A 24,460-nucleotide genomic window follows, 5' to 3' on the forward strand; every position below is an offset into this window, starting at 1 on the left:
GCCCATTAACACCTCTGCAGTCATAGGACAAAAAACAGGGATTAGTAGGTTACAGATGGTTGTAATAAACCGTAAATCTGGAGTCCCTCTTCAGTCTGTGTTTTCGTGTTTACCAAAGTTATTTAGGCTTCCAGGCTCATTTTTTGAAAGTGTTGGGCAGATTTCCTTTGAGAACGAGGACTGAGAGGGCAGATATGGAGTGATCATTTTAGGAAATGTTTTTGTCTTTTAATATTTTTCTGTGTGAGTTCATTCGAGAGCGTAGTGTTTGTCTCATTTCACCCACATAGTTATTATTGGGGCATTTAGTGCAATGGATGAGGCACAACACATGTTGTGATAGGCATGTGTAGGACCCCCAGAACTTGAAAGGTGTGTTTGGGGGGCGGGGGAGAATTGATCATCATAGCAGTGAAGATATGTCTGCAGGTTTTGCATCTGTTGTTCTGGCAGGGTGTGGTGCTGCTTTGGGTTGTGTCCTGGTTGGTGGGGAACTTGCATCTTACGAAATGCTTGATAAGGTTGGGGGGTTGTTTGAAGGCCAAAAGAGGAGGTTCAGGAAACATTTTTTTCAGGATGTAGTCCCCATCAGGTGTGGGTTGTAATTGTTTAATGATACCCGATGGGTTCCAGTGTTCTGGGATACCAAGTGAGAAGTGGGGGTGTGTGGTTGAAGGAGCTTTTTCCCCCCTCTTTATTGAAGCAGGTTCTCTTGGGGTATTTGGGTGGCCTGTTTCATGATGCAATCTACTTCTCTGGTGTGTGTTTGGTGAAGGCAGGTTTAAGTTTCTTAAGGTGCATATCCTGGGCTTTTATCCTGGGACCAGCACAGCTACAACACTGCAATCACCAAAACATGTCATACTGGGGAAAGAAGTTCCACAAGTCACCTACAACTCTGCATAACAAATTTGACCTTGTTTTAGAAGGCAGAGGGTGCTTTTATTGTAGATTTTCCAAACTCCCTAAGCATTTCATTGAACTTTGAAAACAAACAAATACATATTTTCAGAAGTGAAGTTTAGAGGATGTGATGTAGATTGGAAATACACTTTCTAATGAGAAGGTGAAAAATACATTGGCCACAGTGGGATGAGATAACCAAGATCAACCTCAGAGAAAATGTGCACAATGAAAAAATTTCACAGAGCACTTAAGAGAAATAGTACATATATAATTTAAGTATTGTAGGAACCATTCCATGGGAAGATAAGGTTGCTTATTTTGTTTTCTTGTTCTGTGTTTGTGCAGCACCTAGCACAATGGGATCCTGGTCCATAACTAGGGCTCCCAGGCACTATGGTAATACAGATCATTCATACAAATAATAATACCAGGGAACGTAAACAGTAGAGGTTGTCATAATTTGATGCTCATGACTTACATAGACTATAAATGTACTTCCTGTTAGGTGTTCAGGTTAGTGCAGTTGTTAATCATCTTATCGGGCTTATGACATTGTTCTGAATCTTTCTTTCTTAGATGCCATATTTGCATTTCAACTGCGCAACCCTGTCCACAATGGTCATGCTCTGCTCATGCAGGACACCAAAAGACATCTGCTGGAAAGAGGTTACAAACATCCGGTGCTTCTGCTGCACCCTCTAGGAGGCTGGACCAAAGAGGATGATGTGCCACTAGAGTGGCGAATGAAACAGCATGCAGCCGTGCTTGAGGAACATGTCCTAGACCCAAAGTCAACTATTGTTGCAATCTTCCCCTCTCCCATGTTGTATGCTGGTCCAACAGAGGTATGTATTTCTTAAATAACAACCAACACCTTGAAGTATTCACAGAATTTTAAATCCATAAATATGGCTTTATTCAGAGAAGTGACATCTGAGGTTTTCTATTCATTCTTCATCGGAAGCTTCCATATCAACTATGCTAACAGTACAAGTTCGATAAGATTTGCTAATTGACAGAATTAAAAGATCAGACCAATATCTGAAAAAGTCCAGCTGTAAATTTTGCTTCATAAATAATCAGATTAGATTTTGCCATACTGGGTCTGCAACCTGGTAATCTTGGTTCTGGACATAACCTAAACACACATGACTGAAAAACAGGGAGTACATAAGAGCCATTTTTATTGAGCTACATTTCAGGCAATCATTTTTATTTAAAAAGCAACAGAGTCCTGTGGCACCTTTAAGACTAACAGATGTATTGGAGCATAAGCTTTCGTGGGTGAATGCCCACTTCGTCAGATGCATGTTGGATGCATGTCATGCATCCGACGAAGTGGGCATTCACCCACAAAAGCTTATGCTCCAATACATCTGTTAGTCTTAAAGGTGCCACAGGACTCTCTGTTGCTTTTTACAGATCCAGACTAACACGGCTACCCCTCTGATACATTTTTATTTAGTTTCTTACATTTTTCCCTGCCTGTGCTGCATTCGATACAAATATAAATACTTTTTACCAACATAATCTAAAAGCAGAGTTCCTAAATGATAAAACTGTTCCACTCCTCTTTGAGAACCTGTGCTATTCCCCAAAGCATCAGTGAATGAGGGACTTTTTAATAGTCATGTAATATGTTTACATATTTCCTTCAGTGTTCACCACATGAATGCACCTTTGTTGTATCATCACATTAGCCAGGGGTTCAAATTTTAAAAAGGCTAGACCTCACAGAAATACCAAGGTCTGCCATCTGGGCCTCCATGAGTACTGGCAACTTGTTAAGTCTCCCATGAGTTTTCCCTCCTTCTACCCTGAGCCATCTGAATTCCCCCAGTAGGTCTCTTCTCATCCCTACCTGCTTGCAGGGTGTAAACTCTGTACTTTGTACTGCCCACCACTCAGTCTATCTACCTTCTCTTACTGCTTCTCCCTCTACTCATTTTGTGCTGGACACTTTATTTGGAGGCAGGGGAGCTGCTATAGATAAACCCGTGGCATTATCTCCTGAGAGGTCCACGTTGGCAGTGACTGCTTAGAGAATCGGCATGTGCTGAAGGTGAAGGCTACACGAGGCAGTGGAGATGTGATGGGTAACTGGGCTTTTGACTCCTATTGATTTCCACTCCTTTGGGCGTTTCTGGCCATGGACGCTCATTGCTTCAATTTCCCCCAGTAATTCTTTCCCTAAAGCTAAGGAATAAATATCCCGAGATAGGCAAATGTGGAGGTTAGGATAAAAGCATTAAGGAATCAGAACTTTCCTCACAGTTTCATCTGCTCGTGCAGCATATACCTGTCTCAGCTGGGCAGTCACTTGGCTGCAGTGTAGGAACCTTCAGCCTCTGCCCTTCACAAGAGCTTTTACAAGAGTTTGTGCCTCACGGCTATTAAATAACTAGTAAATAGAACTACACTATTATATAAATCCTGAGAGAAAGGAATAGTAATTTATTCCTGGGGGAATTACTTAGCCTTTTTAACTAGTAATTTCAGTGACACGAGCATTATTTACACAGCCCCCTGGGGTGCAGGACATTTGGTGGTTATAATTTTTTTTACTGAAGATGGACTGTCAATTTCTATTTAAATACTGAGAGGGTGACAAAGGGGAAGGGAATACAGCTGAGCAGAGACCGTGTACAGGTTGTGAGGCACAGAGAGTATATATATCCAGCCACATTCTGTGCTACCCCTTGCAGGAGAGACAACCCAAGAGAGGACTGAGGTGCGAAGGTGGCTTTACTTTACCTTTGCACCTCTGGGATTCTTTCTAGACCTGGCTGGGTGGTCTGTCTGGCCTCCTGGAGAGGCTGGGGCAACTCTCACACGTAATCAAGATTATGGCAATCAGTTCTTGGTGGCCCCAATAGAGAGAGGAATTAATATTAAAGTAATAAAAGGATGCGCTATTCTTTCCCATTTCACAAGAGGCCCCAATTATCCAGCCAGCCACACTTAAGTTATGGCATATATTCAACTATTAGTAAATAAAGAGACTTGTAAAGTGTTCACTCTTCAGCCTTCTTCAGTTATGGCCTCTCAGTTTTCAGGCATCATTTCATTTAAGCAGTTCTATGATCAGACAGAGAGAGAGCAAATGATCTCGTGGACTCTTACAGCCGTAAAAAACCAGAACAAAAATCAGTTTCTCTCTCTACAACTTCCACTAGATGCAACCTTTGCAGAAATTTAATTTTAGACCAGTTTCATTTTATTTAAGCAGAGGAAGTGAAAGCAGTGGTAGATGAAAGTGAAGTGGGTAACCATCATCAGAAACAACAAATAGCCTGCTGAAGAGTGTCGTTCTTTTCATGCGTGTCCAAATAAAGACATTGCCTAGCTTTTAAACATTTTTTATTAAAGCAAGACAAAAATATTGACATGCTATGTCAAGTGTCGGCCTGCATTTAAATAATGGTATTTGTGTTGCACCTTCACAGGTTCAGTGGCACTGTAGGGCTCGAATGATTGCTGGAGCTAATTTCTACATTGTGGGCCGAGACCCTGCAGGCATGCCCCATCCAGAGACCAAGAAAGACTTGTATGAGCCAACACAAGGAGGGAAGGTCCTTAGCATGGCACCAGGCCTGGCCTCTGTGGAAATCATTCCCTTCAGAGTTGCAGCATACAATAAAGTAGAAAAGGCCATGATTTTCTACGATCCAGAAAGGTAACACAGTGAATGATAACCCGCTTTAAAGTAGCCCATATTATATTTAAATATTATTTAATATTTTAAAGGATTTCTTAAGGGTTGCAGTTTAGCAGAAGAAAGGAAAAGTTTTGTAGTATTTTAGATAACTTGGTTGTAAATGAAATAAAAGAACTAAGGGATGAAAAGACCTATGTGAGGAGTCTGTTTGCCTGCCAGCACAGGACACAATACCCAGACAAAGGAGTTAGCGCATGTGAAACTAACGCTATGCTTGATCTTTACCAAAAAGGTTAAGAAACAACAACATTTAGGAAACAACAGTAGAAATACTTCTCCTTATTTTTAGAAAAGTATTTTATATTTAATAATATAATGTAATAGTGAAAATAGAGGTCCTTTTAATAGAGGCCCCGTTGCTTCTTATTGCTGCTGGTAAATTAGCACATGAAGATAAAGATTTGTGCCATTAGTGCTTACAGAGTTAGTGAAGACATCGTACCAGCAATTTTCAGATTAAATTCTGAGGACAGCAAAAATAATACATTTGAAAAGATTTGGCTTTGATGCACTTAAGGAGATTAAATTTACTGATTTCATCCATATGTCTGTTCTGTGGTAGGCACAATGAATTTGACTTCATCTCCGGAACACGCATGAGAAAGCTTGCTCGGGAAGGCGAAAATCCACCTGATGGGTTCATGGCCCCAAAAGCTTGGAAAGTCTTAACTGAATACTACAAATCACTGGAAAAAAATATTAATTCTATTTTTCCTCAAAAATATGGGTATTAACAGTGAGCTCTGATTGATTGATTTACTGTATTACAGATCACTTAGTTTGCATTTTCAATACCCTAATGGTAGGATAGAATATTTTCTAATAGGGTCAAACTGTTTTTGAATGTATGTATTTTGGGCCTGGCCCTTCTCCCACTAAATTATTGGGAATTTTCCTTTCAACCTCAAAGGGAGCAGCAGCAGGTCTGTTATTTATAGTAGAATATGGCTCTATATGATGATTCTCCAAAGCCATATTAGGACTGGCCAGTTGGACATCTTTAGTGATGTCACAGTGGTACACCAACCCCCAAAGGTGCACAGTTTGACCTTATAGCCATGATGTAGTTACGTATCCCTTATGCTCTTTAAATCAGTTACAAACCGGAAATAGGAAATAAATGATTAACTATATTCCCCTTATTCCTTAAGAAGCTCATCTTCTGCAATGGGCAGAAGGATTTTCTTTAGCACATATATGGGTTTCTGTTGTCCACCACACACCCCTCTCTTTCTAATGCCTCCTACTTATATTTGGACTTTTCAGTCAAGAAACTGAACTAAGCTTTATTGCAGCTCCAAGTTTAGCTTTCTACATAAAAAAGACAATTTAAAGCAGCCAAGCTTGAGTGCCATGGTGCGTCTGGGAGAAGTGGTGCTTTAACTTTTGAGTCCTGCATTGAGGGCTCCCAGTGGCACTTTTCCTCCCAACCCAGAACTGAAGGGGAGCTGGCCTGCTTTGACTGCTGGAAGCTGTACTAGGAGATGCATGAGGCCCTTAAACTGCTCTTACTTCATCTGTTTTATACCAGTGTAATTCCACTGACCAGAGTGGAGTTATTTCTGATTTACACTGGTGTATGTGATTTGAGAATCAGGATCCCGGTTCAGCTTATTGAATAAAGAGGCCAAGTTTAGGTGGAGACAGTTTAAAATAGTCTGTTCACACTCTAGAATGTCAAGCTAGCCCCTCTTTCTGGCACTTTCTACCCTCTTTTCTATTGCAAAAGCTAATTTAGTCAAATATAATGTTTCCAGTTTCCAATAGAAAAAGGAAACAAACTGGCCACAACTTGTTCCTGAAAGGCCATTTTGGCTCCAGGAGGTTTGGGAAAGGTGTCACTGAGAGAGCTAGAAAAATTACTTTGCTATGCAGTAAAAATTTTAGAGATAGTGTTTAACACCCGTTCCCTTGCTTATGCTTTCCATATAGGAAGGATAGCCCTGACCCCCCAATGCACATCACCCTTCAGAAAGCTTAGCTTTAAACATGGTGGGTTTTTTTGTTTTTTTCCCCCAAATTAAGCATATTTCCTGTAACTGCAGTAAGCCCCTCCAGGACGTGCATTAACAGAGTATGGAAGTAGACACTCTTCCATCAGTTTCATGCCCATAATGTACACGTCATGGACCAATAGCCTATTAATGCCCATCATGTTGCAGCTTACTGATATTCTAAAGAGGAAAAAAAATAAGGCACATTCGTTTTATCACTGTCTGCCAGAGATTGGGGCAAGGGTGAGGAACAGCTGGCTGACGCTCTTTCTAGAAAAAACAGTAATGAAAATGGCAGATGGGAAAATATGGTGAATTGTACGTGCCTCTTTAATGGAGAGTGTGTGTGTTGCCTGTTGTTGCTTCATGTGGTAATCTGGGAGACGGGTTAGGATCTCCAGGTGCTATTTGACTGGGGGGATGTTGGGGTTTTTTCCCATCTGTATCTGGCCAGGAGGTTGCAACAGTTTCTTTTGGACATGGGTCTGTCTATTCTTGTTTGCCACCTTGTGATTACTAAAGTGAACTCTTCTGAGAGCTGCACCATAAATCCATCTGGAAACGTAAGCTGATGCAGGATGTGGCTGATCACTGGGGAAGCAGGCTCACCATGCACACACTCTGTTAGTCTTCCGATCTGCATTAGCTGCCATTGTGTTTCTGGGTGATGTTGAGGTTGTTGGCTTTGATCTAGAAAGCCTTGATTGGCTTGGAATCTCCCTATGTGAGAAGTCACCTCTCTTCCCTGCACCGTATTGCCATATTTGTAGTCAGCAGAGGCATTGTGTACACTGGAGACCCCTCAGTCTAGAAGAGAAGGAACTGTTAACAGGTTGTCCATGTGGAGACCCAGGCCTAGACTTTGAAATTCACTACTTCCCTAATGGCTCAAATAAGCCCAAATCTTTGACTTAGAACATGCTCCAAAGCCTATCTACTTTCATGGCTTCTAGGAAGAAGAAAACGAATGAGAGCTGTTGAAGTAATGGTTGGTATTTACTGGAGACTTGTAGGAGCTTATTACCTCCATGAACATGATATTGTGTTATTCATTTTCTAAGGAAAATATACACAGTTATTGTAGGAATTAATATAAGTGATTTCAGTCTCTGATCTTGCAGTTATATATGTCAGAATACTTTAATGGGTGTCCAAAAACTGGTTAAAAGGTGTTGAAAATGAAATTAATAGCATTCTTCTCATTTTGCAGTTTTAATTATAAAAATATCTATACATAGTAAAACAATCATGCTTCTGCTTGTAATTTAGTTTAGTAAAATATATATTAAGTGAAATTGTTTTGCTGTGCCCATTGTGCAATGCACATAATTACAGAAGCAATTCAAAATGTTATTTTAAAGCATTTTACTTTTCAAATGTTTCCAGCTTCTTATTGCTTTTAAAAAATCTAGAGTAAGGAATCAAAAGTTGTATTATACCTCAAAAAATTAAATACTACAAATGTAACACCAGAAGCTAAAAATATATTAAACAATAGTGCCTTTTATATTCAGGCCCTCTGGCAGGAACCTGAAAGACAAAAGTAATACTGTGACTTATAATTAATATTTGATATTTTAAATAGTGGTGTTGCATTTTTTTAACCTTGAAACAAAGTGGTCTGTGAAAAAGCAGTAAATCCAAATGGTTACAGCAAAACAAAAATTATTCCTTTAAAATAGTGTAATACACTGAGTCCATTCGCTAGTATTTTTATAGTATATTTATTAAAGACTGGAATTTGTGCCTTGACTGATGCATCTCATGATTCGTAATATATTCTGAACTTGATACTCTGTTATTAAACATTTTCTTTTAGTACAAATATATATTTCTATGTCTAAATATTTGCTTGTCATTTTGTGGATTTTTTTACCACTTTTTTTTTTTTAAAACTAGTAAGCTCAGAGGGGTAAGGAGGCCCCAAAGGCTTTCTGAAATGTATTCACACCCAAACTTACCTGTAAGGGAATGCAGACTGGCAGCATTAAATTTACATGAGCTCTCCCACTGCCTTGCTACTCCTGGCCTTCTAATCTCCAGGGGTTTGGCAAACATGGGAAAGTAGCCATTGAAACAATGCTAAAAACTTATTGGATAAATACCAGCAGAACCTGTTACAGCCAGTTTCCTGAACTATCCCTTCCTTCTTATTACTGTCTTATAGCATGGTTCCGGCATGAGGATTAACATACCGTATATACTCATTCACAAGCTGGTTCATTTATAAGCTGACTCCCCCCAAGATGGATAAGTAAAAATGGAAATTTTTTATGACCCATTCATAAGCCAACCCTATAATTCAGGGGTCGGCAAACTTTGGCTCCTGGGCCATCAGGATAAGCTGCTGGCTGGCCGAGATGGTTTATTTACCTTGAGCATCCGCAGGCACAGAGATAAACCTAAGTAAATGAAGTGTCCCGGCGTGCCAGCTGCTTACCCTGACGGGCCAGGACAGCAACTGGTTGGGAAATTTGCGGGGGGAGAAGCTGGGGGTCAGGGGAGTAACCCTGTAATCACCCCCCACATGACCCCACCCCAGCCTGGGACCCCCACACTCTCACCATCCCATCCCTTCCCACCTTAGCTGGGACAGGCCAGGGCAGGATAGGATGTCCAGTGGGCGGGGCGGGCGGCATGGCCGCAGCGTGCTCCGGCTGGTGGGGCCGGGCGGTGTGGCCACAGCCTGCCAGCCCTGGAGCTGCAGCTGCTTCAAAGGTTGGGGGGAGAGCAGCTTGGCCAGAAGTGGAGAGACTCTGCTGCCTCTCCTTGCCCCCTCTGTTGGGGGGGAGGGGCTGTGGCCCACCTCTCCCTCTCTATACCCGTTCATAAGCCAACCCCCTTCTCTGATGCTTCCCTTTTTTACTAAAAAAAATTCAGCTTATGAACGAGTATATACGGTAGGAATACAGGCATTTTATTTAAAAAATACCCCACACATAGGCCACACTATCCCTAACTTCTTAGTAACTACATCAACCCCACATCAGATATAAAAAGCAATTTAGGGATAGTATCAGAGGGGTAGCCGTGTTAGTCTGAATCTGTAAAAAGCAACAGAGGGTCCTGTGGCACCTTTGAGACTAACAGAAGTACTGGGAGCATAAGCTTTCGTGGGTAAGAACCTCACTTCTTCAGATGCAAGTAATGGAAATCTCCAGAGGCAGGTATATATCAGTGTGGAGATAACGAGGTTAGTTCAATCAGGGAGGGTGAGGTGCTCTGCTAGCAGTTGAGGTGTGAACACCAAGGGAGGAGAAACTGTTTCTGTAGTTGGATAGCCATTCACAGTCTTTGTTTAATCCTGATCTGATGGTGTCAAATTTGCAAATGAACTGGAGCTCAGCAGTTTCTCTTTGGAATCATAGAATACCAGGGTTGGAAGGGACCTCAGGAGGTCATCTAGTCCAACCTCATGCTCAAAGTAGGACCAATCCCCAAACAGATTTTTGCCCCAAATCCCTAAATGGTCCCTCAAGGATTGAACTCACAACCCTGGGTTTAGCAGGCCAATGCTCAAACCACTGAGCTCTCCCTCCCCCCTTTCCATCACTCCCTCTTTAACTAGCAGGTATGAGTGCCAAAATCATTGGTAATCAAGTCTTCAAAAGCTGTCACAGTAATACCAATCACCTCAATACAGTTCTTGGCTAGCCTAAATCCCAATCCCTAAACAGGCCCTCCGGCTCGCTTATAATGGAAGTCTTCATTAAGTTACACATAGTTTATTACTTACATAAAGGTAAAAAAGGTACTAAAAGTGTCATTTCTCCTTCCGATTGTTGTTTGGAGTCTGGTCCTGAAGTTTTTTTGCTGTAAGATGGCTACCTTTACATCTGCTTTACACTGGACCTAACCAGATCAGCTACAACATCACCGGCTCATTCACCTGCACGTCCACCAATGTTATATATGCCATCATATGCCAGCAATGGCCCTCTGCTATGTACATTGGCCAAACTGGACAGTCACTACGCAAGAGGATAAATGGACACAAGTCAGATATCAGGAATGGCAATATACAAAAACCTGTAGGAGAACACTTCAACCTCCCTGGCCACACAATAGCAGATGTAAAGGTAGCCATCTTACAGCAAAAAAACTTCAGGACCAGACTCCAAAGAGAAACTGCTGAGCTCCAGTTCATTTGCAAATTTGACACCATCAGATCAGGATTAAACAGACTGTGAATGGCTATCCAACTACAGAAACAGTTTCTCCTCCCTTGGTGTTCACACCTCAACTGCTAGCAGAGCACCTCACCCTCCCTGATTGAACTAACCTAGTTATCTCCACACTGATATATACCTGCCTCTGGAGATTTCCATTACTTGCATCTGAAGAAGTGAGGTTCTTACCCACAAAAGCTTATGCTCCCAGTACTTCTGTTAGTCTCAAAGGTGCCACAGGACCCTCTGTTGCAATTTAGGGATAGTTGGTTTGCCCAGTTTTCAGACTCTAACCTGTGAGCACCTACATGCTGCTGGGATCCATTTCCCTATAAAGCAGGAATAAAATGGAGCAGTGGAAATCTTCACTTCCCTCTTGTAGAAGCGGTTGGTATGAAAAACGTTCATTGCTACTACCAAGGTGAAGGAATCAAGTAACTAGGATTGAAGTGAGGGTCTTATACCACCCTGCTCACTGTTCTGAGCACCTTCCTGTAATACATTAAATAATGTAACTGTATCTGTCACATGGTTTGTTCTCACTCTCATCCTTTACCGAGCAGGTGGGCAAAATTGTGTGTGAAGTGTAGTGTTTACGGCAGTTTATTTTTACTTTTTTTTTTTTTTAATATGCACGTTAATGTGTAAGAGGAGGCAGGTCAAAGAAGGTAGCTTGAAGTAGTGCACTTTGCACTTAGAGCAAAATGGGGTGAGGTTTGTGATGGTCATTAGTATTTATGAAAGTTGATTCCAGTCTAAGACTGGCCCGAGAAAGTTCAGTCTCCTGCATGCATGAACTTTACTTTTATGGTGGACATCTCCATTATCGCTGAGGAACAGTTGTAAACTACGGTCCTCCTCCTGGAGCTTTGGGCACATTTAGATATCCAGGCCCAAAACACCATGAGAATATTGAAGATAAGGACAAAACCCCTTTAACTTAATATTTTATGGGAAGCCAGTGTAGAGAGCTGAGGCCAGGTTTGATAGGCTTAGAATAGCCAGCATTACTGAGGAGATGCCCTGCAGCATTGTGCGCTAGTTGGAGTTTCCTGAGAGCTTCATGGCCAGCTATAGTGTATTGCGGTAACCTAGACTGGAAGAGATGACAGCGTATGTAACTGAGGCCAGGTTGTCATCTGCCAGGAGAGGATAGATTCTTCTGGCCACCTAGGTAGGGTAGAAAGCATTATGCACAGATGCTGGTGTGAGTTTAGAGGTGGTGAGGAATACCAAAGTATCCCGATCCTTTGAACTGAAACTAACCAGTTGTGAGTGTGTACCTTCACCTAATGAAGGCTGAATGGTGGTTGCAGGAGCATCATCGTTCATGGCCACACAAGAGGAAACTCTAATCTCAGAACTCTACTTTCTTCCCACACAGGCACAGAAAGACAGAATTGCTCCAGTCAGAACTCCAAGTGGCATTTTGGTGAAGAAAAATCCCACCCACAGTCATGAAGGGCTCCCACTCTAGGTCATTGAGAAGTGAAAATTTGGCCAGATGGTGAAGTACTCAGAACTAACTACGGGGACTAAATTTTCAAAAATTGAGTGGTTAAGAGTAAACTTTTCTGCTCAGGGGACGAGCTGGTACACTTCAGGCACCATGATCCCCTGCTTATTCGTGTACCTAGTATGGGTGAGGAGTTGTCCCTATTTTTACTCCCATGCACTGGAGGAAAAAGCTGAAGTTCAAGCATACTCTGAAAGAGAATCTTAAATAGCGGAAGGGCAATTCAAGTGGTGTTCTCCAAAGGGTCCACACCTCCATTTGAATCTTTTTAGGGATGTGCAAATGAGGAAAAAAAGGGGGGGTTGAAAACCACTGATCTATATGAATTCTTCACTTAATAGCAAGGACCTTGTGAAAAGAAGACACCAGGATTTCCTCCTAGACTGGATCATTTGTCAGCCTTTTAGCCACAGACTACTGCAGCTATCATGGTTACTGAGTGAAGTAGGAAGAGACTTAAATGAAATCAAACACACATCACATAGAAAGGGTAGTATCATGTTCAAGGGAATGGGGGGAAACCATTGGGTCCAAAAGGGCCTGGTTCAGCAAAAGCATATAAACATGCTTAACTTTAAATAGGTGAGCAGTCCCATTGATTTCAATTAGACTACCCAGAGATTTAAGGTTCAGCATGTATTTAAGTGTTTTGCTAAAATGGATTAACTAATGTAAGTTTATTTGAATTTATTCTAAAACCCCAGAAGTTAATTTTAATATGCTGAGTGCTACTGTACGTAAGGTAATGGGGGGGAGTCACAGTACTGAATGCTTTACTAAAACTATATTACTTCTGCTGCATTTTCCTCATCCACAAATTTTATCAAAATTCAAGAACAACTAAGTTTGCCAGTCATTTGTTCCTTATAAATCCCTGCAGCTTTTCTGCTAGATGTTTGCCAATTCTCTCACTGCTGGTTCTGTTATTTTCCTAGGGACTGAAGAGCTCCCCTTCCTATTAGAGGAATTCTTTTAAAAAGGATACAATTCTGTATGTTATTGGATCTCCTCAACTACTGTTTAAGACTTTTCTATTGTTGAACTACTTGAGATTAAAATGCCAAATACCCCCAATTAGTGTTCTTTCCAGTGGCATAAATTCATTTCCCTTTTCCACTATGATTGAAAGCTATGTGCATTTACCCTAGAGCTTTCCAGTGTCAAAAAGGAAACCAACCTTAGCTTGGAGAAAGGCAATCTTTGAGAGGAGGGGGTGGGAAAATGAGTTGCTGAGTCAAAGTAACATCTTTTGAACAGCTGATATATAACAAGAGTTAACTGAAGTTCTCAGAGAAAAGGGACTTTTTATATATTATAAAATAAAGTGGTTGTAAACTTTTGATGGAATTTCCATTTTTAGCTCTTTATATCCTAGGGTGGCTGGTTCAAATTTCTTCATCTTATTTTTAACTTTTCAGTGCTTATTTAACTTTCCTCTTATCAGTAGCATATGTTGGTTGTACGTAAAATACTTAGGTCTGAACATTCCTGGCACTTAGATTAGGAAGTATATATTGTGATAGACCCAGGCCAGTTGGGTGTAGCAGACAGCAGATATATTGGCCACTGGATTAACAGTTTTCTGTTCCCTGACTGACCCAAGCAGGGGCACCTGACTCTAATTAACCTGCAAAGAGTCAGGTGAGGCCATTAATGTGACCACCTGACTAATTAAGGCCTCTCTGATACTATAAAAGGCTCACTCCAGTCAGGCAGAGAAGAGCAGGGGGAGCCAGAGGAGAGAAAATACGGCTGAAGGGCTGGTTATTGAAGACACCCTCAAGTCATTGGTAAGGGAGCCCTAAGGTAAGGGTGAAGAAGGGAGAGCTGTGGGGAAATGGCTCAGGGAAATGTAGCAACCTTGGCAGTCTAAGGTTGGCTGCCAACAGCTGCTACTATTAGGGTCCCTCGGCTGGAACCTGGTGTAGAGGGCGGGCCCAGGTTCCCCCCAACCCACCACTACAGGAACACCTCCTGGGAGGGGAAGTCTAGCCTCCTGTCCTGAAACAAGCCCCTAGGGACAACAGAGACTGTGGGAGTTCTCTCACCAATCTCCTTGCTGGCTTATGATGAAAAGGGCTCAGTAGACTGTAACCCTGGCCCTAGAGAGAGAAGTGCTACATGGAGGGTCGCAGTGAACCACTGAGGCTAGCATAAACCGCCTAGAAGCGCGGGACCCGTGGGGACAAGGTCAGAGCTCTGCCACAATATGCACTTGATTAGTGCACAATTCATAGTGCTGCTATAAAAAATAAAGGTACCCTTTTTTTAAACAATATTAAGCTTGGAAAAGTTTTACATCTGATATTATTGATCTCTTAATTATATAAATTTGTTAAACTGTTGCCACCACGTACAGTAGAACATTGCTAATTCACAATGACTGGGAGACCCAGGTAGAGTTTCTCAGCTTTGCAAATTAGTGTATGAGGAAACAAAGAAAACCACCACAAAATATACTTCCCCCTCCAAGTTAAAATAAAACTCGTGATAATTCATAGCATTGTGTAAAGATGTTACAATATATATACTAAAAAAAATGAAGTCAGGACTACATAACCCGACTAGTGTATAGTAAATCAGAGAACCACATTTTTTAGGGAATTATAACATGGAGGGTTTAATGAAAGACCAGTTTGCAAGGGTATTTACTCAACTCAGAGAGGAAAAATGTAAAAACAGCATTTAAAACAAGAGAGCCTAATAGCAGGATTTCATATAAAATGAAAAATATTCAAACACTTATGCATTAGTTTGCTACCTCTACTGCATGTAGACGTCAAACATCAATGTGAAAGTCACCACTACTGCAAAGTTGTAAAATAAAATCTCAATTCAAACAGAATTTCTGCCTTTTGTATAAGTTGCTAAAAGAAAAAAAGGTAAATATGCATTGAATTCAGCAGTCTTTTAATCTATACATCTTCTGATTTAATTTCATTCAGTAATTAAGTAAAAAAGTTTCCATATTCAACTTATCTACAGATTATGTCTATATATAAAAAATGTGTGGATATATACATTTAATATAAACACACACACGTTCATACATATATACATGAACTGGTATTCAATCATTTTCCCCTTCCCCCCAAAAAACGTGCATCACATTAGAACCTACTTTAAAGCCACTACAACGTATTGGTAATTGGACAAAACACAAGCATTCACTCTTGGACTGGACTATATTGTTCCACTTCATGAACTGTAGACCACATCTATTTCTGTAAGACTACCAGCTTTCAATAATTTAGAATTCAGTGTATAAAAACCCTCTAGAAATGAAACATTTAACTCCCTTATTGAAGGGATTTCCCTCCCCCCACATTCCTTTTTTAACTAACTGATTACAGCGCAAGTCAAATTAGGCCACATCAGAAACTGCAAACACACTGTTTAGTCTTAGTCTAAACTAACATGCATCAAAACATTCTGAAGTGTTGCATCTTTTGACTTCCTCATCTTCTCAATTGCCCTGTGCAGATCCTGCTGTTGCACTGGCCGAATTTCATCTTCATCATGGCTTTAAAAAAAAAAAAAAAGTGATTCAAATGTTACATAATTAATCTAATTTACATGCTATAAAATAATCCTCCACTGTACATATAGTGCCAGAAGCCACAGAACACTAAATAGATGATGTCTGGCTATATCAACGGATGTAACTGACATAACCGGGGTAGGAGAGAAGTGTTCACAAGAGCTAAAGGATCAAGGTCTATGCAACATAAGTGTGTGGGGTTCCTCTTTAGGTATCTTACTGTATTGGTAAAAACGATGTTCTGAAGTTATGGACACTAAAATAAGGAACAGGAAAGAAACCCATTTGAAAATAGAGTTTGGCTCTTAAATTATAGCTAAACAACATTTTATAAGGAAACTCTGGACTAGTTAATGTTCACTAATTTCTGATTTTGATATTGGAGAATTAGTTCTCCAACTAAACACACCAAATGTTTTTTGTTTACTTTTCAGTACTAAACAGTAGCACTCAAGCTCACCTTGGATTTGGATTTAACACCACACAAAAGTAAGCTTGAGGGCAGTGATCCTATAACAGAGGCAATGGAGCCTTTAGGTTAGAATGTCTGGTTTAGCGCTTTGGGGGAGGCAGGGGGTGCATGACTGGAACCTGTATGATTCAAGTAGCCATATTTACAGCCTGTTATGATTACACACAGGGACCAATCCTCCAAACATTATACACAGTAAATTTATGCACATGAACATTCCCATTAAAAATCAATAAAGTTACGCCCCATCTTGTGTGTTCATCTTTTACCATAATATTTCCAAATAGCACTGAAGCAATTTTCAACAAAATCCTAATTACATCCATAACCAAAATGAAGTGATTTATTCACTGAATTTGTGTGTGTGTGTGTGTGTGTGTGTGTGTGTGTGTGTAGTGAGGATTGGTGTAGAGAAAAACCACCATTGGTTTCTATCACTAGTTTTGTTTTTAAAGCTCCTTATTTACAAATAATTGTGTCTTCAATTTTAATGTTGAGTGTCTAGCACAAAGGGGGCTCAGTCTCAGTTTGGCAACCACAATACAAACAACAAGAAGCACCTTTCTTCACATGTAGAATTAACATATTCCCTGACGCACAGGAGTGCTGCATCACGACACATTTCTTTCAAATCACTTCCTGAAAACCCATCTGTTTCTTTAGCAATTTGCAAGAGGTCCACGTGCCTATCCACCTACCAGAAAATAAAGAATGAGGCATGAAAACTTGAAATTCAGTAAGATATTCTACTAAATAGTCACTCTTAGAGACTTATTGTCTTTAGATTTTATTAAGGTTTTGCCTTTGAGGAACTAAAAGGAAATATTAGCAAAGTATAATCACAACATAAGACAAATACTCTCTACCTAGGAAGTAACGAGGTGATTAGTAAAATTAAAGTTTCACTAACAAAACTTTATAGCTGTTAAAAAGAACTGGCAGCTACTAGAAGGCAGTAATTACCTTATTATACTTCATTTCTCCTGTACAAATTTAAGAGTGCTGACAGCTGAAGAGGACAGGATCCCCCTGGCACAAAGTCTTGAAGAGCTTCTCTGACACTTTTAGGGTTTGTCTTTACTAGCAAATTATGTCATGTTAGAACACAGCTGTGAAGAGTTAGAAGTATCAGCTCGGTGTTAAACATGACTTTGCATCCACTATAGACAACATCCTGTAACTACCAGTGGATACAACTGAATCACAGAAATGGTGATCCAATTCTTCTAGAAACACACTCCAACATTAGCCTTTCTTTACAAGGGATTGATCCTACAAGGTACTTAGTGCACTCAGGTCCTTATATATGTCTAAATAATACAAAACAAGACCTAGACAGAGGCCTATTAGTGTTTATTTTATTACATGATGTCTATCAATACAAACTTATTTCTCAGACATTATTAGTGTACATTTAGCATTGACGTTTCATTTTAATAAATACTTTTGCCACTTTACACACGAAGTCTGAAAAAAATCAATTTACATATTAATATTTTCTGTTGGCACCTTTCATCACAGAATATCAAAACACATTAAAACCAATTAATTTTAATAGTGCTACTCTGAGGTGGTGAAGAATTATACCCATGTTACAAATCAGAGAGCTGAACCACCGAGAGGCAACATAACTCGTCCAAGTTCATGCACCAAGTCAAGCAAAACCCAAAAATAACCCAGGAGTCTTGACTCCCTCTTGATAGTTCTAATCAGGATCCAGGATTTCCTAACTTTAAACAAATATTTTCTATCAGAAAATGGTGTCTTCTAGAAGCTAATCGTTTTACACAGATGCATCAGAAAAGCAAGTGGAATTTCTTTATAGACAAATTAAAACTACAATGCTTCACGTAGATTAAAAAAAAAAGGTCAACATTAAGGAACATGTTCAAATAAAAGGAAAAAATATTTTCTGAAAAAGGAACAATCAGAGTCTAGAGGCTTTGATATGACCTATCACATTCCTTTCAGCCCTAATGTCTATAATTCTATGGACTTCTCCAATACTAAATCCATCAAACTTAAAATCATCATCAATAAGTTTGAGCCCTCCTCTAAGACTCATTTATGTTGACTCTTTTCTTTTAAACATCAATTCTTTTTTCATATCTCTAGTGCTCACTTATTTTGCCAGAAGGACCTTGCATTCCAACTATCACCTGCAAGCAATCCTGACAGTTTATGAAATGTTTTCCTTCTTAATTCTTAACCATTCATAGGGATCAATTCCCATATTATACCACTAAAATTAATGAGATTTAAAATTAGTTTTACTTCTGAAATGTATTTGTTTTATTGTCCAGACATTAATCTAGGATGTTTTGTAAACTAATATGGGAATTACTAATATGGTGGGTCTAAATCCTGCAAATTCTCCATGCACAGAACTATTATCTTAAAAGGGAGTTCCACACAGAAGACTGGCAGGACCAGGCCTTACGTTTTGTCCACAGCATCTAAAATACTGAAGATAAATGTGAGGCAACATTTTTTCTTCCTGATGAACAAGCAAGAGGTAAAAGCAGCACTGTAACACATTGCTACTTCCCAGATCAACTAGAGAGAATGTTCCATTGACAGAGAGATTATTTAATTTGCCCCAAACCACAGTGAATCACTGTCAAAACCGATTAGAAATCTAATTTCTCTAAAGACAGTTTCATGCTTAATCTCTTAAATAACTCTACCTCTGAAATCTGAGGTCACACCCAAATCCAGAAGCTTCCCAGTCAAATACACTGCACTTAAACACTGTCTACCAGCATGTTTCTGATTTAAATCCATACAATGGTCAAAGATGGTTGGTTCAAAAGCATATTTTTCAACTGCCCTGAAGGTTTGCACCCATGGTCATGATAATGCATAGGAATATTTTTTTAAACAAATTAGTTACTTACATTTTCATTTTTCAAAATCAGTTTCAAAATCGCCTCTCTCTGTTTCAGAGCCTTTAAATAAAAAAAAGATTTCAATCAATATGGAACAGACAGAGACTGATAGTGTGACATTTCTTTACCTATTAAAATCATTCAACAGGTACATATTTATTTTGCATCTCCCGTGCCCTCCAGAAATACAGGTTGATCCTCTGAAATGAAAGGTCAGTTTCCTAGCATGTATGCTACTGATGGTAATGGTGCTATTCAGCACCAAGATATCAAGTCTGCTTTTTATCCCTTTAGTCCAGGAACAATGTTTACATTAATTATAGGGAAAGAGGAAAAACGAGTTGACAAATACTTTAGCTCTTACTCTTCCCTGAATGGGACTTGAACCCATGTAACTGAGATGATTACCCACATGGATCCACACTCCCTATTCACCTTTCCCACTTCAGAGAACCACAGTTAGTAACTTATTCCTGTTTCAAGAATCACCCATAATGATCCTCTCTAGGTTAATGGGTAGTAGTAACTTTCCAGGTTTGAGACTGTGAATACATAACTGTTCTCTTGACCTGGGCATCAGATGAAGAAACCAAGTTGAAGGAGTTAAACTATGTGAGTACAGAGAACACAAGAGCCTTATTTATATTATATCAGGAACAGTGAGTAGGCATCCTGTAGAATTTGAGTATTCTCTGATATCTCTAGGTAGCTGAACAGCTGCCAAGTCTAACCATGATGTATACATAGTCTGATCCATTTTGACAACCCCGAGCTAAGATATGCTGATCTTTGGTCTTATGGTCAAAGATAACTGCCAACCAGAACAGAAGTGTACATAAATTTGCATGCAGGGATATCAATGCTTTTAGTTAGTGGTCCCCAACCTTTTTCATCTGGAGCCACAGCGGACCGTGGCGGCAGACGAGCATCCGCCGAAAAGCGGCAATGTCAATAGGCATCACTGCCGAAATGCCGCCGACAAGCAGCGTCACCCAGAGGCGTCGCCGCCAAAATGCCGCCGAGAAGTGGTGACATTTCGGCGGCAGTGCCTCTGGATGACACTGCTTCTCAGCGGATGCTCGTCCGCCGGCCAGTACGCGGGCGCACATAAATGCCCCGTGAGCACCACTGCTTTAAGTTACTCTCCCCTTGGTGTGGATGGGCAGAATGGAAAGTATGCACCGACTCCACTGTACAGGATGAGTGCAGGAAATGGATTTCGAAGCTGCTGGTGGCACAATGAGTTGGTTCCTGCTGAAATATGTACATCTTGAGTTTCTCATGGGAAATGTCACCCTAAAAAGCAAAATTATCTGTACTTGTGAGAAACTGAAAACAAACCTTAACAATACTCTCTGGTGCTGTTTGCCTGGGCAGTGAAGACAGAGGTCTCTCATTTGGTACAGTACATACGTATTGCTAATCCATTAGGCAAACAACCCAACATTATTTAAAGACAATTTGCTATGACTTACTGGTTGGTTAATGTGAAACCTCGTAGGCATTCTTCTCATAATGGCAGAGTCAAGATCCTGAGGGCGATTGGTAGCTCCCATCACTATCACCTTAGTACAGAAAAACAGAAAGATTAAATAGCGGAGAGAAATTATTATTTCAAGAATTATCATAATGGGGGTTTACAAAATACACAAGCCAAATTGTGTAGCTGTTCTAAATTCCATCAAGCAAATCAGCCTACAGAAAAGTTGTGTCAAGCTTTCTGACACTGGCTTTAACAGCAGGATTTAAACAAACACATTATGAGGTTATTTTAAACAGCTGAAAGTGGACTAGTTAGTAGTTCAAAGTATTTGGAGCCTTTCGCCTCTAGTCTGCAAATTCAAATTCAGTCAAAGTTAACAGGCAGAATATAACAATTTTTAGTTACTAACATTTGGTCTCTGTGGACAAGTTCTCTCCAGAACTAACAACTGGGAGGCATTCTGGTAGGGTAGCAAGAGGAAGCACTATCTCTTTTCCTATGTAAATAAAAAGCAGACTGGATTCCAGGCCTAGGAATATGGCCTTTTTCACAAGCACTAAATTTGCTAAAAAGATTTTTTTTTTTTTTTTTTTAAGCCAAACAGCTGAAAAAACAAAATAAACTGTTTTGGTATTATTAACTGGATGTGAAGCTACAGCAGGGGTTCTCAAACTGGGGGTCGCGAGGTTATTATGTGGGGGGGTTGCAAGCTGTCAGCCTCCACCCCAAACCCTGCTTTGCCTCCAGCATTTATAATGGTGTTAAATATATAAAAAAGTGTTTTTAATTTTTATGGGTGGGGTTGCACTCAGAGGCTTGCTATGTGAAAAGGGTCACCAGTACAAAAGTTTGAGAACCACTGAACTACAGGAAGCTTTACCAAGGTTTCATATAATGTAATATGAATGCATCTTATTTTTATAATCCATATTTAATACAGGAACAATATTTACACAATTGGACTACACCTCGACGGTCATTTTAAGAGCAAATTTACCTATAGTGTACACATCTCATTTTCTCACTTGTTATAAATTATGTACATTGCAAATGCTCAGTTACAAAAAACATGAATGTCAAAGAAATTAATCCCATATAATTTTAATTCCTAAAAACTTATTGTTTTTAGCTCTCTCGTTCTGGATCTTTGCCCCACAACTTGCCTTGGCAAGGTAAGAGCTATGCATCAGAGCTATATTGCTTTCACAGGTTAGAGTGATGATGCCACCTAGAGGCACAAAATTGTGGCACAAGTTACTAGACAGTAAGATGGTAAGCAGACATTTAAAAATATATTTTACGTTCAACAAAATATTGTAAGCGAAAGGTTCATTTAATCAATGGTCCAGCAATCTTTATTAGAACCACATATAGAAGTAGTTAAGGGGTCAGATTCTCTGGTATGCACATGACAGCATTAGGAAGTGAAAACCACACTTATTCCCTTGTTCAAGCCAGATGGCAGGCCAGTATCTTTGCAGAAGTCAGAGGAGCTTGAAGTTTGATCTAACAATTCTCTCTGCTGTCTGGCCCCAGGGGTATGTTTGGCAGCAGGCAAATCATCTGGGCATACAGGTGCCCTGGCCACATCACCTTTCCTCTGGGAACGCAGCAAATACACAACATAGCCACTAAATCAGCTCTATGGCATCTGGATAGTTCCCTTATACAAGACAAAAAGATGACCAGATCTGGCTCCTTTATGGTTGCTTTGTTCTGAGGCCAAAATCTAGCTCCAAATATGAATATAAACATATCACCATTCATTCAAAGGGAAGGTTGGGGACAGGCTAAGATCAATCTAGAAGTTAAAATAATTAGAGATTACATTGTAAAGTTCAATAACTGCTCTTTTCTCTTCTGTATCCCTAGAGAAACTCTGCCCCTTTCTTACAACATAGCAGATGAACATCTCTAGTAACAGCAGAAATGACAAAAACAGACTTCCCTCCACTTTCAAGACAGGGAATGTGATCTGTCATCCCCAGTCACACCCTCATCTCTCTCCTTCTCAAAGGAGTTCTAGGGCACAGGGTACTGAGGAAGACAGGCTGCAATGGCATTCTTGTTCTGTACTGAATCACCTGATGTCAGCATAGGGAGAGACTGTTCCAGTGCAATCCAACCTACACCAGTTTTAGAGTCCTAATAATTCCTTGCCATCCACCTTCCCCTTCCTGCTTCCTCATGCAAGTGGCACAATGCACAGCTTCGTAACTCATAAAGGGAGTTTTAGATCACCACTACTGCTTGTATCTCCATCAGCAAGGGAAAATGTACAGACAATTTTAAATTTTAAAGCTAATTTTTGAAACAAGTCTATAATTTAAAAATCATTTAATTTCAGTAAGACAACAGGCCATACATTGTGCACAATACTGTTCCTTCTCAGGTGCACTCGAGGCAAGAGGCAACTAACATGGTCTACATGTTTCCCATCATGTTCTATTGTTTAAGTTACTGAGGCTTGAGTATATTTTCCTCAGAATGTTAAGAATTTTACAACATTAATAAAAGCTGGAATGAATCCTTGCTATCAGAGGGAAATTTGTTTAGATCCAGACACAGCATAACAGTCCCAACATTTACCAATAAAATATTTTGAAGAAATTGTAACTGTCATTTCTCAACAAATATGGGGCAGTCTTTAAAAGTGCTTTGGATATTTCAAAATCATTGTTTAAAGAAAGATTTTTTTCTAAACAGTATGAAGTACAATATGGGAAAAGCCTGAACCTGGTACTAAAAGGACATGTCCAATAATTCTCAAATATTTTAGATAGATTTTCATAACAGATTCCCAAAATTCTCCAACCAGGTGTTTTGTACTATATTTTACTCTAATGGAGCTCCCACTGTGCCAAGAAGTATGAGTGAGGGGCCACAATGACTCTTCAGACCCAGTACACCTGACTCAGTAGTGGAAGCACAAGACCAGATATATGTTTTACTGAATGAAAGGAATGCTTCATTTGACTATGTTTAAAGAGGCATCGTGTTAAAAACATTGGGGAGAGTCTGTGCCTAAGGGAACATCAGGTTACTCAGCCTTAACTTCAAGTTCTGTGTGGTATAGTTATTAGCACTAACATCCTATTGACATATTGTGTAGTTCTGTTCCTTGCAAAGCAGATGGTCAACAGCTATAATTACCCTTTATGTCTTTGAATCATAGTATGAAACCTCTGCTATAAAGTTACTGGTTGTATTCAAGATGCATGAGAAGCTGGATTTTAATTTGACTGCCATTCTGACGGATTTTAAAGTTATAAACTATAAAAAGATATAGGGAAAAGAGAACTCTGAGGCATGATGGTTCAAGGTCCTCTTTATGGGATACAAACACTTTCAGTTCTAGAATGCCAAATTAAGTGCATTGTGATTGTGGTTACAATCCAATGACTGCTTGGTGGTCTATGTGAAACAAGTATGGTCATCTGTCCAATTCCTAGTGGATTAATTTCTACATGTAAAACTATCACTTCAAATGTCATCTCTACACTCTGAGTACTGAGGTCAAGCATTTAACAGATATGGAGAGAGAACTGCCCTCTCAGCTTTATAAGACAGTTTCTCTGAGTCAAATTTGAGAAATATGGATAGGATGGTGTGGGGGCAGGCTGCCCTGTCAGTCTCCAACTGTTCTAGGCTACAGAATTTCAGTCTCTCAAGTATTTTTTTACAAGCAGCATCAATTATTATTTTCTAATTTGATATTGTTACCAAAAGTTAGATGAGAAAGGAAGGGTTGGATAAATGAGGCAATGAGTCAA

At 39.9% G+C, this 24,460-nt stretch overlaps 2 protein-coding genes across 17 annotated transcripts in view; one reads left to right on the forward strand and one right to left on the reverse strand.

Annotated features, from left to right (window-relative positions):
• The window catches only part of PAPSS2 (3'-phosphoadenosine 5'-phosphosulfate synthase 2), a 75,572-nt gene extending 67,129 nt beyond the window's left edge, over window positions 1-8,443 (forward strand). For all 4 annotated transcript variants that reach the window (XM_042856847.2, XM_005292491.4, XM_024107268.3 and 1 more), the window contains 3 exons: window positions 1,483-1,751; window positions 4,353-4,582; window positions 5,187-8,443. In XM_042856847.2, coding sequence (XP_042712781.2) covers window positions 1,483-1,751; window positions 4,353-4,582; window positions 5,187-5,358 — 671 coding nt within the window. In that variant the 3' untranslated portion in view covers window positions 5,359-8,443. The remainder of the gene's footprint in view (window positions 1-1,482; window positions 1,752-4,352; window positions 4,583-5,186) is intronic.
• Window positions 8,444-14,895: 6,452 nt separating this feature from the next.
• Window positions 14,896-24,460, reverse strand: part of ATAD1 (ATPase family AAA domain containing 1) — a 33,416-nt gene continuing 23,851 nt past the window's right edge. For all 13 annotated transcript variants that reach the window (XM_065553507.1, XM_042856846.2, XM_005292492.4 and 10 more), the window contains 4 exons: window positions 20,680-20,769; window positions 19,214-19,264; window positions 16,877-17,010; window positions 14,896-15,826 (listed from right to left, as the gene is read on the reverse strand). In XM_065553507.1, the coding sequence (XP_065409579.1) occupies window positions 15,706-15,826; window positions 16,877-17,010; window positions 19,214-19,264; window positions 20,680-20,769 (396 nt within the window). In that variant the 3' untranslated portion in view covers window positions 14,896-15,705. The remainder of the gene's footprint in view (window positions 15,827-16,876; window positions 17,011-19,213; window positions 19,265-20,679; window positions 20,770-24,460) is intronic.

This window comes from Chrysemys picta, chromosome 7 (assembly GCF_011386835.1).
Source record: "Chrysemys picta bellii isolate R12L10 chromosome 7, ASM1138683v2, whole genome shotgun sequence".
Taxonomy (NCBI): Eukaryota; Metazoa; Chordata; order Testudines; family Emydidae; genus Chrysemys; species Chrysemys picta.